The 15,527-nt window shown below is 57.4% G+C and overlaps 1 protein-coding gene across 1 annotated transcript; it reads right to left on the bottom strand.

The window, feature by feature from the left end:
- Positions 1-1,101: 1,101 nt before the first annotated feature.
- Positions 1,102-15,132, bottom strand: Znf316 (zinc finger protein 316). Its single transcript, XM_045142812.1, has 8 exons — positions 15,074-15,132; positions 12,508-12,806; positions 10,906-11,056; positions 10,162-10,565; positions 9,863-9,963; positions 8,931-9,057; positions 8,386-8,499; positions 1,102-3,440 (listed from the first exon to the last, which is right to left on the bottom strand). Exons 3-8 carry the CDS (start codon positions 10,920-10,922, stop codon positions 1,102-1,104), a joined length of 3,102 nt encoding a protein of 1,033 aa, XP_044998747.1. The 5' UTR covers positions 10,923-11,056; positions 12,508-12,806; positions 15,074-15,132.
- Positions 15,133-15,527: the final 395 nt, after the last annotated feature.

Consider the following 15,527-nt stretch of genomic DNA (forward strand, 5'->3'; position numbering starts at 1 on the left):
CGCATATATGGGTGGTGTAGGCCCAGTTCCAGACAACAAGGGCCACTGTGCATGCCACCAGGCCCTCCGAGTGTCATGGACCCCATCTGTGGGGTGCAGATCTAAACAGAAACACTACCTGCTTCTGGTGTAAGGCAGTTACCGAAAAAGAGTTAGGTGGATGGGCAGCGGATGCAGTGCCCTAGTTATGGAATGCAAGGGGGTGACCCTTGGACCAGCCCTAGTGTTTCAAAAGGCTATAAGAGCAGTGGGCTCCAAAAGGCAGGGTTCCCCACTCACTCTACTCCAGGAGATCCGGCAGCTGGCATATTGAAAGCGAGGACCGGATCTCCTACAGAGCCTGCACCGGGTACCCCCCGTGATGTCTGAGCTTGCCACTAACAGATTTGAGAGCAAGCCAGTATCAAACCCTACGCTGGTGCTGGTGTCCGACAGATCTCAGCGCTCAGGGGATGGAATGAGGACTCCAGAGTGAGACTTCTAAGTCCCTAGTCATCCTTTTGGTGTCTTGCTTTCCCATCACCCCTCCCCCTCCTCTCACACTTCTCAGGCCACACAAGAGACGGAAATAAATACCCACAGTTGACACAAGAAAAGCTTTCCAGTTCGCACCTCCAACCCCGCTGGAAACCCAAAAGGTTTCTTTCTCCTGACAGCGAGCAGGGTTCTTAAACTTACTGCGCACACTCGAACGAACTCCTAAGGTCCCTGAATCTCCCCACGAAGACGGGGAGAAGCCGCCAGCGCTGGCCGAGGGATGCTCCAGCCCAGACCGCCCCCCCTCCCTCCCAAAGCCCGGCGACCAACCCCTAAATCGCTTGCTCATCCGGGCCACCCAAATCGCAATCTGAGTAAAATAAATAGCTCCGCTCGCCATCCTACCGCTCTGCTTCGCAGCATAGGCCCGCGGGTGGCGCGACCTCGGTGGAGGCCGGTACCCTGGCCACTTCCGCGCGACGGTCTGCTCTCCTCTCCAGAGCGCTCTGGGGCAGGGCGGGCGAGGCCCGAGGGCGCGGCGCGGGGCAGCGCGCCCCGGGGCCGAGGGGAAGGCACCGCACCCAGGACGGGGGCCCTCAGCCCGAGCGCGCAGCGGTCGGCCTCTCACGGGATGCTCTCCTCGTAGGCGCCCGAGGGCCCCGCGAACGCGGCCGACTCCGAACCGAAGCTCGTGCCGCCCGCGAACTCCAGCAGCGTGCTGCCGCGCTCGCTCTGCCCGGAGGCGGCGCTGGAGCTCGGCGGGAGCCCCGGGGCGGGCGCGGCGGCCTTGGGCGCGGGCGAGGCGGCGGGCCCGGGCTGCGCCTGCGCGCCGCGGTGCGTCTTCATGTGCGTGAGCAGGTGCGAGCTCTGCGAGAAGCGGCGGCCGCAGTTGGCGCAGGCGTACGGCCGCTCGCCCGTGTGCGTGCGCTGGTGCGTCACGAGCACCGAGCGCTGCGAGAAGCACTTGCCACACTCGGGGCACGGGAAGGGCCGCTCGCCCGTGTGGCCGCGCCGGTGCTTGGCCAGGTTGGAGCGCTGCGCGAAGCCGCGGCCGCAGTCGCTGCAGCGGAAGGGCTTCTCGCCCGTGTGCGTGCGCCGGTGCCGTTTGAAGTCCGAGCTGTGGCCGAAGCCCTTGCCGCAGTCGGGACAGCGGTGGGGCTTCTCCTCGGCGTGCGCCCACTGGTGCCGCGTCAGCGCCGCGCTCTGCCCGAAGCGCCGGCCGCACTCCCCGCACGCGTAGGGCCGCTCGCCGGTGTGCGCGCGCCCGTGCGCCGTCAGGTGCGCGCGGCGGCTGAAGCCCGCGCCGCACACGCCGCACACGAAGGGCTTCTCGCCGGTGTGGCCGCGCACGTGCGCCGCCAGGTGCGAGCCGCGGGCGAAGCGCGCGCCGCACTCCGGGCATGGGAAAGGCCGTTCGCCCGTGTGCGTGCGCCGGTGGCGCGCCAGGTGCGAGCTGTACACGAAGCTCTTGCCGCAGTCGGCGCAGCGGTGCGGCCGCTCGCCCGCGTGGTAGCGCTGGTGCTTGGCCAGCGCGGCGCGGCGCCCGAACGTCTTGCCGCAGTCCGAGCAGATCCACGGGCTCTCCTCCTCGGCCAGGGCGGCAGGCGCGGGCTCGGCCACCAGACCCCCCAAGGCGGGCGCGGGCTCGGCTAGCAGACCGCCCACGGCGGGCGCGAACGCGCGCAGGCTACCGCCTCCGCCCCGGGCGCTGCCGGCGCCGCGGAAAGGGTCGCAGGCCAGCCCCGCGCCCTCCACCAGGGACAGTGGGCCCAGCAAAGGTCCTGGCAAGGGACGCCCGTCGACCGGCAGCCGCTCGGGAAACTCCGGGAGCCCCAAGATTGGAAAGCCATCCGGAGGCAGCCAGGGCTTGGGATGCACGGGAAAGTGGAAGCCGAGAGGATGCGGAGAGGGCCCTCCACCGCCGTCCCGCAGGCCGTTGCCCATCTCGCGCAACCGTCGGTCGGGCTCGGGGTCCTCCTTGCTCTCTGGCACGGGAGCCTCTGCTGCCACTGCCACTTCCTCTCTCGGCGGCGCTTCGACGACTCGGTCCGCCTCGCCAGCCTCAGGGGCCTCGGGCTCCTCCGGCCCCGCCGCGACCAGCACCTCGTGAGGATCTCCCCGTGGGCCGTCGCCGCCAGGCTCCGAGCAGCCTCCCCCGCGCCTATGGCGCTGGTAGTCGGCGCGCAGGCGGAAGGCCTGGCCGCAGTCCGGGCAGCAATGGGGCCGGTCGGCCGTGTGCACCGCCTGGTGCCGCGCGAGCGCCGAGCTCTGGCTGAAGCTGCGGCCGCAGTGCGGGCACGGGTAGGGCCGCTCGCCGGTGTGCGTGCGCTGGTGCGTCACCAGGTAGGAGCGGCGGCCGAAGCCCGCGCCGCAGAAGGCGCAGCGGTAGGGCCGCTCGCCCGTATGGATGCGCCGGTGCGTGACCAGGTGCGACTTGTAGACGAAGCGCTTGCCGCAGTCCGGGCACGGGAAGGGCTTCTCGCCGGTGTGTGTCCGCTGGTGGATGGCCAGGTGCGAGCGGTACACGAAGCCTTTGCCACACTCGTCGCAGCCGAAGGGCTTGATGGCCGCGTGGTAACGCTGATGCTTGGCCAGCCGCGACCGATGCGGGAACACTTTCCCACACACGTCACAAGTGGTCTCGGGCTGCCCCATAGGGGCTGCCACCGCGGGAAATGCCCAGGGTGCCAGCAGGTTCTCGCCTGGCTCCTGGCCAGACAGGTACGGCTTGGCTTCGGCCTCCTGGGCCAGGACTCCAGGACCTCCTGGGTCCGGTCCCCATCCCTCCGGAGTCTGCACCAAGTCCGGGTCATCAGGACCCCAGGTACCAGGCACATCTCCCACTCCATACGCAGCAGACCAAAGTCCTGGCGGTTCGTTCTCCTCCTCGGCCATCTCTGCCAGAAAGTCCTCATCATCATCTTCCTCGTGGTCCTCCATGTCATCTGTCCAGAACCAGGCTCCTGAAGGAGACAACAAAGGTAAGAGGATGTGCCAGGAGCCTCTGGGCAGCCTTCATAACGGCCCTTGCAGGACCTTGACTCCTTCCACTCGGACGGACCTTCAATACAGTGGAAGGTTGTCTGTGTCCCAGCCAGTCACAACCAGCTAAAGGGGCAGCGAAGCCAGAGCCTCCTCCAGTTAGGAGCCTGTGGAGGCCTGGCATGCACAGCTAGCCAGGAAGGCTAGGGCCCTTCTACTCCTCTAGCACCCTCCAAGGTTTCCACCCTGCAGAGGATGGGAGACTGCAAAGCAGACGAGTCAGTCTGCAGGTTTCCGTGAAGCTGAAGGCTGGAGGAGAGGCACAGATGAGACCTGAAGACGTGCAGCCCCAGGTGCCAACAACCAGGTAATATCTCTCCCTCTCCCCATCTTCTCCCGCTCCCAGACCGAGCAGGAAAGGGAAGGCCAGCGGGCTCTGCCCTCACTCTTAAGAGGCTGCCTCAACTGTGCATATGCAGAGGTACCTGAGTCCCTCCTGAGAAGTTGCCCTTGGGCTTGGATTTTCCAAACTCAGTATTTGGGAAACCCCAAGCCAGCCGAGACTGGATGCTCTGAGCACCCAAGCGTTTCAGACACTCATCCCTCCTCCACAGAGCTACACCCCTCACTCTTCCTTCTGCGTGGGCAGTGCAGAGCATGGCTCTGGAGTGAGGTCTATGAAGCCTTCTTGTTTATGAAATGAGTGTTTGGTGGCTGACCACCACCAATCACCCAGGAGGGAACTACTGTGCTTGGAGATGGCACTGAGTCACACAGGAGACTGAGGGAAATCACCCGGACCACAGCAGCCACAGGTATTCAGGACACTTGCACACCTGCTCTCTCACTGTGCCACTGCGGGTCCCAGCAACTGGAGGGTCTGAGTTCCCACGGCTGGAGAAAGTAACATCTCCCACCTAACCTGATTCTTAAGGCTGAGGCTCTGGCCTGTGTCAGCTGGGTGGGCCTGGACCATTGAGGCAGACCCACAAGGAATAGTCAGAGCCCAGGAAGTCTCGGAAGCCAACCCTTGTTCTGTAGGACATTCCGTGTGTGACCTGGTCTCACAGGGAAGAGCACAGCACAGTGCCAAGTGATATGAAGCCAGGCGGAACCACATGGGCCTAACTGCAGCTGGGCAAAAGGCTCAGGAGGACCATATACAAGGACAAGGGAATGGATTATTTTTTCGTAGTTCAAAATACTGTCTAAATTTCTGTGGCTAGTATCCATTTGTAGTAAGCATAAGCTTTGGATGAAAATAAAAAGTTCCTTGTTAAGCCAAGCTCACTCCTAGCTGCCAAGATGGCCATCTGAGTGACGAGAAGTGGCTGGGCCATTTTGAGTGCCACAGAGAAGGCCTCACTCCTGACTGAAGCCCTTTGTTCAGCCACCACTCCCAAACCCAGGAAGGCTGGCGAACCCTGAAGCAGGGAGGAGCTGATGAGGGACGGGGGTCTAGGCTGACCAGATCAGACTTGTCCTTGGGCTCTGCTGAGGAGCTGGCAGGTTTCAATAGACCCTGCTGAGGACCCAGAAATGCTGGAACAGCCTCTTAGTTCTGAACAGGTCAATCTGTGACTGTCAGACTCAGTCTTGCCAGGAGCTAGGAGAGTGGGCCAAGTCTGTAGTTCCTCAACACCCTCTCAGAGCTTGAGAGCGGCGGGAATACCTTCTGGCTTGAGAGGTGGGCCCCCACACCACCACACATAACTCAGTACATGGTCCTAAAAGAGACTTTTGCTGCAACATTTAAATTGGCATGGCTGGGCTGAAGAGATGGCTTAGCAGTTAAGATGTTTGCCTGCAAAGCCGAAGAACCCAGGTTCTATTTCCCAAGAGCCAGATAAGCCATATGCACAAGGTGCCACATGCATCTGGAGTTCATTTGCAGTGGCTGAAGGCCCTGGTGTGCCCATTCTCTCCCTCTCTCATCTCCCTTTCTCAAATAAAATTAAAAATTTAAAAATATTAAGTTGGGACGGTCACTTTCCAACAACAACCAAGGTGAGAGACCTAATTTAAACACACGATAATGTGAAGGGAGGCCACCACTGACTGATGGGGAGGAAGGCCCCCCAACTCTGAAGAAGCCAGAACTGGCTGCACTCCAAGATAAGACCTCAGGAAGTCACTGGGCCTCTGGGAGGCCTTCTTTTTTTTTTTTTTTTTTTTTTTTTTGTTCTGTTGCATCCTGCTGCCAATGTGGCTCGTTCTGGAGCCTAACGGTTCTAAGTAAAGCCACACCACGGGCAGGGCGTGCTGGTGCTCAGGCTAGAAGCTTCTGTTACCAGTATAACTGAGGTGCCACCTTGGGGTGGATGGGACACTCACACCCAAAGGGTGTGCTGCGTTTCTTAACAGCTGGAGGGCCAGACAGCTGCTTCATCGTGAAGTGAGCTCCAGAGACGGGAGCTGGCTTTCACATCCCTTGCATCTAACGCTTACTCCAAGGACCTGACCCTGGGTGACAGAAGTCAGAGACTCAAAGCCAGCTGCTTGGAAGACAGAAATTTACACAGCTTGGCCACTAGGATATCTTTACAGCCTGTGTCTTGAACTAAGGACACTAAGACCCTGGTGAAATAAGCATCACACCCACCATAAGGGACAGGTGACAGGAGCCTGTGGAGAGGGAGTCCAAACAAGGCCACTCTGGCATGTTAGTGCCAAGGGATTGAATTAAAATCCTCAGGACTCTGGGTTGTGGCTGCACAATTGCTTCCACCTCCAGTTCACAACTGCCACCTTCTGGTCACATGGCCTCTTTGTCCTAAGTATTGGCTGACAGTCTGGGTCTTAAGAGGTTTGCCCCTTCAAAGTTTAATACTGGGATGGTACAAACCACATCACTAGCTCACCATGGGGGGGGGGGTGTCTCCCAAGGATCATACCCTCAATCTGCTTGGTTCCCTAAGGACTGTGGGCCAGGGTGGGACCCTATGTGCCCAAGCAGGCCAGTCCCCTCTGAAATCTCTTGATTAAGTCAGGTGGCCTGTCCCCTGAGTAAGATCCAGCTCCTGCTGGCTCCGCACCCCACACCATGTCCATCCGGACACAGAAACTCAAGATGGAACAGCCCCGCTCCTTGTTTGGGACAGCACCCACGCGAGGAGAGACATGAGAATGTTAGTGGACATTCCCACTGAAGGCTGCCAGGGAGATGTCTGAGCTCCAGCTCGGGAAGGCACCCAGCCTCTACACCGGCATCTGTCCTTCTAGTCAGGGCTAAGCCAGGCTAACAGGCCCTAGAGGCAGACGGCCCTCCTTTGAGGACAGGCACTGGGCTGCCGCCATCAGTGACGAAAGGCTGCTGAAAGGCCAACAACTCTCTGGCCTCGGTCCCTTCAGAGGTGACCTGCAGACCCAACACTAAGGCTCTCATCACATGCAACTTGGGAAGACACCCATTCCGAGCCTCCAGCACCTAGAAAACCACTAGTTTTTTTTGCTCCGGGCACTAAGCAGCCTGCCCCCCTGTCACGGTGTCCTCTCACTTCTTCCTAAGTACCTGCACCAAGTCCAGGGACCTGCTTAGAGAAAAACAGGACCCTAGCTCCTTGTCCCCTGGACCAGAACTAGAAAAGAAGGGCTCAGTGACATCCAAAGCTCCTCTCCAGAGCATGGATGAGTAAAATGGAATGGCAAGGCCCTGCAGGGGCCCCCCAGTGCCCACAATGGTATTCTAGCCTCTGCCTGCTGGGGTACGGGGCTCACACATTGTCCCAGCTGAGATGCCGCCCCTGTTGTTGCTCTCTCCTGTGCTCGTATATGCCCCGCGGAGCCAACTGGGAAACAGGAGTTGCTGTATCTGCCTACAGGCTGGCAGTCTGCACGTCTAGGTTCATCTTCTTTGGGACTCCAGAGTGCCTGGCCGTGTGTCCTGGCTGGTCACTAGAGTCTCTCAGTGTGCCCATACCTCTCTCTGCCTTTCCCCCCCCCCTTTTTTACTTTTTAGAGGGAGAGAGAGAGTTGGCATGCCAGGGCCTCAGCCACTGCAGTCACACTTCAGACACTTTCACTACCTAGTGGGCATGTGCAACCTTGCACTTGCCTCACCTTTGTGTGTCTGGCTTACGTGGAATCTGGAGAATTGAACATGGGTCCCTAGGCTTCGCAAGCAAGTTCCTTAACTGCTGAGCCATCTCTGTCCCTGCATGGATACTTGGGGCCAGACTACATCCACATAATGTCTACAATTACCAGCAAAGACCAGCCCCACACTGATACTTGGGGCCAGACTGTACCCATGTGAGGTCTCCTGTCACCCAGGGCATGTGTCTCTCCAGCTACATTCTCTGCTCTGGTACAGACTGGAGGCTGGCAGGACACGGGGTTCAGCCAGGGACAGAGATCTCTCCAGCAAGCACATGAGACATTTGTAAGAAGCAAGGATTCTGTGACCAAGATTGGGTCCAAAGAAAGGAAGGGGTGGGGTTGGAAGCTGAGAGAGGAATGAAGAGCTGTAGGCCTGGAAATAAGCTAAAGGACCAGCAGGCGCTCTTGGGAGGCACACATGAGTGTGGGGGGTGGTGACCAGAGCCCACAAGCTACATGTGGCCTGAATTTATAAGCAGAGGAAAGAAAACTTGTCTTGAGAGACTAATCTAGAAGTACAGACTGCCAGCCTTGGGACAGTTAGCCTCCAACCTACCAAACTCAGCAATTATGGCCACTCAGCTGCAGGCTGTCTTCAGAGGGAAGAAGGAAGACTTCAGCCTGTAGGCCTCTGTGGAGCTGGACCACAAAGACACAGAGGCGAAGTCCAGCACATAGTGGCCACCCTGATTCCACAGAGCCACTGCACTCCCCAGACCACTAGCCCTGACACCATCAAGACAGAGCACTTGGCTTGGTAAAGTCTGAAGTCAGACCACAGCTCTGAGCAACCAGGCTAGTAGAAACCCTCAAGACTCCTCCCCTCACCTGTGTAGACGCCAGTGACGATGTCTCCTTCCCCAGGATGGGGACTGTCAGGGACCCAGGGTTCTTCCCCTTGTTCCAGATGGAAAATCAGATCCGGCTTGGGGATTGGGTATCCTGTGCAGAAGATGGGGTGATGGCAGCTACAGGGTGGTTATCGCAGCAGGCCCCACGTTGTCCCTGCTCACGTTGCTATCTGCCTTCCCAAGACCAGTCTGCTCTGGAGGATCCCACATCCTTCCCCTGAAAGCTTTGTCCTCCACACCCAGCTTGCAGAGCCTGACTCACATTTACCTGCAGGGCACCTGCCCCTACTCCTCCCCATCAAGGCTGCGGGGGCTACACAGCCCAGAGCAGACCAGCAGCTTCATACAGCATGTGCCCACCTGGCTTAGACCCACCTCTCAGGGACTGGGTCCCTGGGGGTGCCCTTGTCCCAGAATCAACCTGTTCTAAAACCCTGGAGCCCAAGGAGCACCCCCTTACACAGCCTAGCACCCAACAACCATCCAGCAGACTGCCTCAAGAAGACAAAGGCCCTTCCTTACCCAAGGAGACCAGGATCCCATAGTTCTCCAGCATCACTTCCTGGTAGAGGCCTTGCTGGTCTGCATCTAGACTCTCCCACTCCTCCAGGGAGAAGTACACAGCCACGTCTTCAAAGGTCACAAGGCCCTGGGAAGCACAGAACTCTGGATGCTGCCCCAAGTTAGAGTAAGGGAATGCCCGCCTCCAACAACCATGCACAATACATTCAGAATAGACTGGGACCCCACAACATGGATCTCAATAGGACACGGACCAGAAAGCACCCCATTACTGATAAGTCCCCAGAGACAAGGGTCAGGAGTAGTGGCACATGCCTGTCGTCCCAGCACTCGGGAGGTGGAGGCAAGAGAATCACTAGCTGAAAGCCACTCTCCACTACACAGTGAGTTTAACACTAGCCTGGGGCCACATGGAAGCCTTATCTCAAAACAAAAGGACCGCAGGCTTGGAGAAGGGTGGGCCATCAGCTTGGTGCAGGGGACCAAGCCCCACAGCAATTCCTACACCACACAGTCCAGTCCCAGCAAATATGATGGCCACATCAGCCAGTCCTCTCCAGGGTGAACAAGTGGTATCAACTAAATCGCATATGGGCACTGGTGCTGGATCTGACTGGATAGCAGGAAAACAGACCGTGAGAAAGGGACAGTCACTCTACATGAGGGACAGCCTAACCTGGGTGGGGGGGACTCCTAGACCTGTGAAATCACTGGGCAGTTGAGAGAATGGTGGCCAAAACTATCAGGACAGCATGTAGTGGCCTGGGAAGAGATGGGACTCAGAAGAGTGGAGCTACCTCCCCTGGGCCTGGGACACAGTCTCACCCCCACTGAAGAGCCATTAACCCAGAAGGCATGGGACTAAAGGTGTAAAGGCCACTGGGGAAATACTTCCTGGTGACCTGAGCTACAGATGCTAGCGGACAGCTCACCTGAGACTCAGCTGTCAGGAAATCCCCCTCCTCCTCCTCCTCCTCCTCTTCCTCCAGTCCCTCATCTTGAGAGGTGGCTGACACCCGTGAGGCCTGCAGGGCTGAGGGAAAGATCTCTTAAGAGCCAGTGCACCTGGTCCAGCTGCCCAGTCACCTTCTGCACTACTGGCAAACATGGTGGGGTTCCCAGCTGCTCCACACTTGAGAACTTGGGCCCTGTTATCCCAGATCCAGTTCCAACTGTAGGACCCCAGCTCTCCAGCTGGCCTCCTCCAGCCCGACTTCCTCCTTGTTCTTACCCCTTCCCGGAAGAACTGGGGACTGAGCGCCATGACCATGGCTAAGTTGCTTCTGGGTCCTCAAAGCGATACTTGGCTCGTCTGCCAATACCTCTTCAATGTCATTATCATCATCATCATCACCATCATCTTTGATGTGGCTGTCATCTTCCTCTGCCTCCACCTCGACCTCTGCCACCTCCTGAACCTGTGTGGCCTCTTCTTCCTCTTCACCTACCGCCTCCTCATCATCACCTTGCCCCTCGGCCTCCTCTTGCCCTTTCTCCTCCTCCTCCTCCTCCTCTTCGGGGTCTGCATCACATTCTGACCCATCCTCTGCCCGATCCAGCTGGGTGGGTGGAGAGTCTGGAGTTGTGTGAAGGGCAGCCATCAGCCCTGAGAGTGAGCCTGCACCTCCGTGAGACCTGAAACACACAGGGACTGTGCAGGTGAGGCCACGGGGGCTGAGAGAGGACAGCGACCTGTCTGCCACCCTCGGCTGCACACTACACATGCAGAAAAGCCACCTGAGGGGCCCTTCCCGTGAGACCCTGGGAAACAGCTTCCACTCTTTCTCACCAACCTGGTGTAAGCAGCAGCCCTTCCCCGAGTCAGGCTTTATCCTGACCTTTGGAGAAGCATGGATTCCAACAGCACAGCCCGGGGTTGGGGGGGGGGGGTCCATCTGACTGAAGATGAGAGTGTGAGTGTAAACTACGGGGTGGGTGGGGTAGCCTGTCCAATGAGAGAACAAGAGCAGCTTACCAGCCCTCAGTGCACATGAACCAGGCCAGGCCCAAGCACAGCCGGGCTGCCAGCACTTGCGAAGCTCATGGGGCACGTACGGGGCCAGAAGGGTGCCACGCTGATCTTTTCAGAAGAAGAGGGAGCACCCAGCAAGCTCTCAGGCCCCCTCCTGCAAGGTAAGGGAGACATGAGGCCATGAGTAAGTGTCACCCTGCCTCCTGCCCTCGCCTTTTGCTGCAGTGGTGGGGAGGATGTTGGGAAAGGCTGAAGTCATGGGGATGCACTCACTAGGTTAGCTCAGGGGACATTAAATGCTCTGTGACAGGTTCTCAAGTCTGAAGATCACAGGATCCTTACAGCTAAAATGCCAGAGACTCAGAGGGTCACGTCCTACTCCCTCAAGGATGTCGCAGCCACAGTGTACTTGGTTCAGAGTCCAAGGCTGGGAGCTGAGGGCTTGGGGGCTGAGGCTGCAGCTGCTCCTTAAGCCCAGCTGTGCACACTGCACCAGTCAGTCCTCACGGAGTTCTAAGGGCAGGACTATTAAGTTTTTATTTCCACTTTTTTTTTCTTCTTCTTTTTGGTGGTAGTACTGGGGATTGAACTCAGGGCCTCATGCCTGCTAGGCAAGAAGGGTGTCAATGAGCTAGAACCCCAACCCCTGAACTGGTACATTTTAATAAATTCATTCTTACTATGTCTCCTTTCAGTGGCCTGCCTCTCTGCATCTGTCCCATCAGTGTCTCAGATCTGCAGGGGACCCATTTCAGGCCAGGCCACCTCAGCAGCCTGAGGGTGAAGGCATGAGTTCCTAAAGAGATCCTGTAATGCGTCAGGTCACAACAGACACTGGACCCATCCCAATGCAACCAGAGGACAATGCGCTTCAGGAAGCCAAAAACCAGACTGAGGCAGCCTGGGCAAAGATGCCCAGAGTCATGACAAAAGTCAGACCACTGGACCTGGTGTTCCAGAAGACACACATGAGAAGCTCGCTCAGCCTGCACCTTGTCCTGTTTCTGTTCAGGAAGCTGCTTTAAAAACCCACACTTTTTTTTTTCCTTGTATGAAAATTTTTAATGAATTATGAGTCCATGAACATTACAGAATTTAAGCCTTAATATTTCTTCTTTCCTATGTAAAACCAGATAATTAAAACTCGATCTCAAGTATGACAGAAGACCCTAGTAGAAATTAAGAGTAATCATAATTAATGTTTGTGTTCACACCTGCATGCTTCATTAAAGAAGCAAGTACTCCCGGTTTCCCAAGGTAACACAGGAAATTCAATTGCACATTTTTTTCCTCATTATAGGTGCAGTTGAAATAGAACAAATGTTTTTCCTTTTAACAACATTTTTTCATACATAGCACAAGCACTTTCCCATTATTTTTGTTTTCTTTCACTCTCAATATCCTTGTAAGGTAGTGAAGGGAGGGAGCAAGAATTTTTTAATTTATAGATGAGATTACAGGTGAATTTTAGAACAAGTGTTCTCACCTGATATCACCTGAAAAAAAATAAAAATTATGGTCAGGACATATCCCAGTGCCAACGTCAGAATTTTAGGGTACAGGACCCAAGTTTAGATACTTTAAAAAAAATCATTCTAAACTCACTCCAAAATACAGCCAAGGTTGAGAAGCATTGGTTCAGGTGAGTGACACTCAGTCTTCGGGTATGAATGTCTTCTCCCCACTCACTCTCTGCACCAGTGAGAACCAGGTCCCCTTGAACACTGAGCAGTTTGTCCTCATGGTCTGGACAGCCACTACTGGTCGCTAGGATCAGATTATGAATAAAGGCTCTCCATCCTCTGATGTTTATCCCAACTAGGAACGCTTGTATCTTTGAGATACAGGAGCAGGTGTGTCACTGTGAGCTCAAGAACAGCCTGAAGTATACAATAAGAACCTGTCTTAAAAATAATGAAATAAAAAGGGAAAAGAAAGGCTTCTTAAATAGACAATTACTTGATTCTGGGAATGAATAACTGTGTGTTTTGTCTTCCAGTCAGCACCTTCAAAACATTGAAAAACCCACACTTTAAACAGCCAGGGCGCTGTGATCATCTGTGCAAGAATATTCAGGCTCACAAGCTGGGACATACTTGCATCTAGAAGCCATCTCTGTCCTCACCATTCTGTTCCCCTCTCACAGGCTCCCCATTCTAGCTTCAGAAGCACTGCCTCCAAAGACCTAAACCACAGGGCTCTTTGGTGTGGGGAGATGCCAGGGGGGTGGGGGATAAAAACACATGTGCCTTGTGCATGCTATCCTAGGAGGTAGCCACCTCCAGCACACAAGGTATTACGCTTCACCACCCATGTCAGACCTACAGTGACTTGGCTCACTCAGGCCTCAAGCTGTAAGTTCAAGTTGAGCCCGGATACCCACAGAGCCAACTCCTAGCCAAGCCATCACCTGGGCCAGCAACTTCAGACTCCTCCAGGCCAGGCTGTTGTCTGCCAGGACCCGAAAAAAAAAGAAGAAAGCTCACAGCTTTACCAAAGAGACCTCAGCTCACCACCTCAGGACCTTTTCACATATGCCATTCTCCCTCCCTGAAACTTCTCTTCCCCTTCCTGGACAAGGTTACAAAGGCAGCCATCCTGCACTGCTGCTGTGCCCACAGTGCCCTGTTCTCTTCCCTAGCACCACCTACATTCAGTGCCATGTTCTAGAACAGGCCCGCCGCAGCTGGGGAAAGGGAGAAGTCCATCAAATCAGAACCCAGCCCAGAGGCAGTGGAGAGTAAAGGCCCTTGTCATTAAAAGTCCACCAGCAGCTCCTTTAAGGCTAATGGTCCTCTAGCAGACAGGCCAGATGCCCTAGTCCAGGACTGAGGGCAGAATGCTCTGAAAAACAGATCTGGGGGTGGGGGGTGAGTCAGTTTGTATTCCTTCAGATTGGACCCTGGAGGGCCCCCAGTGTCGTCACCCCTAGAAATAAGCTGCTGGCTTCCCCTTGGCCTTCTGATCCCAAGTCAGAATCCACTGGGGTTTAGGTGTGTATACCCTTATCATATAAAATCCTGGGTCACCCAACCTTCATTTCCACTAGGACCCTGAACCCTAGAGCCTGGCACTGCAGACTACAGAATTGAGGGCCACCAGACGTCGTCCAAGAGGAGGGAGGGGGCAAAGACAGAAAGAAGTGGCCAAGTCTGAAAATTTAGAGACTCCACAGAAGTCTCAGATCCAGGAGAACCGACGTTGGGGATGCATGTCTGCGTTTGTACGCATGTGCACCTGCACGCATAACCACTCTCATCTAGTCACCTCCCTCCCAGTGGCTCTCACTGACCTCAAGGCCCTTCAGGTCTCTATCCACCAGGAAGATGTCCTTCCCTGGCCATCAAGACCCCTCACTGTTTGCTCCCAAGTTTCGGCAGCCCCTAACATTCTGAGTTGGTGCTAGGACGAAAGAGCCATCCCAAATCTCTAGGGCCAGTCCCCTCAACCAGGCCAGTCAGATCCCCAAGACAAGGCTTGCCAATAGTCATCAAGCTAAACCACCCAGCCTGAGCTACTGGGTGGATCCTCACTGGTACCTACTCCATCCCCTCCCAAACCCCAGCCAGCTCCTCTCCCACCTGTGTCCACATGGGGCATCTCCAGGCAACACTTGGCAGGACCAGCCCAACCAGCGAATCTGCAGACGAGGCAGGCTCAGACATAGCCCCTCGCCCCCAGAACGCAAAGCCAGCGGTGGGGGCTCCAGCACAAGCTGCCATCCTCCCAACCTTCCTCCAGAGGGGCATGCACCACGTCCTGCAGAGGCCACCTCTGGGTCCGTCCCTCCAGGATGGGTGTGTCGGGCGTGGGGGCGGGGTGGGGGAGGGCGGGGAACGACCACAACGAAGCTCCCGCTCCTGAGCTGGAGGAGGTGGCTCTGACATCTGCCAGGGGGTGGCGTGTGTTTCGTCCCCCCTCCCTGGCCCAAGCCCTAAGGATCTCGCCAAGCCCTGATGCCCAGGCCCCGGGGCCAGGAGGGTCTGCGGGTCCCGCGCGTTGCCATGGAAGATGCAGCTGCAGCGTGGCCCGGCGCGGTCCCCCGGGCGCGGTGACCATCCCACGACCACCCGAGGCCTTCAAGCGCCGGGTGTCGAGCACGGCCCACCCCGCCCCCGGCGCGCGTCCAGCCCGCCCGCCCGCACCTGCCGCGCGCGCGCAGGCCACTCACCGCGCGCGCGCCCGGCCGGCCGAGCCGGAGCGGGGACACCAGGGTCCCGGGCCTGCGGCCACTCGGAGCGGGAGGGGGGGACAACACCCGGCGCTACACAAAGTGACGGCCGCGAGCTGCGCGGCGGCGGCGGCGCGTGGGCACCGGAAGTGCCGCCCTCCGGCCCCGCCTCGCCCGCCCCTCCGGGGGAGCACTTCCGGTCATGCGGGCTCGCGGGCGCGGCGTCGCGGAGCCGCTGGGTACCGAGCTGGGTAGCTGCGCTGCGAGCCCCCTGGAGCTGCGGGGCTTGTGTTTGGAAAGGAGCGACCCGGATGCTCGCGGGTACCCGCGACGCCGCATCCCTGGAGACCGCAGACCACCCTCGGAGAGGCGCAGGAGGTCTAACCCCTGCGAGCATCCCTCAGCCCCGGACCCGAGCCGCCTCCTACCGTGATGAATGTCACGCACCCTCCAA

This window comes from Jaculus jaculus, chromosome 2 (genome assembly GCF_020740685.1).
Source record: "Jaculus jaculus isolate mJacJac1 chromosome 2, mJacJac1.mat.Y.cur, whole genome shotgun sequence".
NCBI classification, from domain to species: domain Eukaryota; kingdom Metazoa; phylum Chordata; class Mammalia; order Rodentia; family Dipodidae; genus Jaculus; species Jaculus jaculus.

Excerpts from the sequence above, each read along its gene's own strand:
- Znf316 (XM_045142812.1), bottom strand. Across the intron at positions 9,058-9,862 it reads TCCTGACAGCTGAGTCTCAG|GGCCTTGTGACCTTTGAAGA; the intron begins GTGAGCTGTCCG and ends TGTGCTTCCCAG. Across the intron at positions 3,441-8,385 it reads CGTCACTGGCGTCTACACAG|GAGCCTGGTTCTGGACAGAT; the intron begins GTGAGGGGAGGA and ends TGTCTCCTTCAG.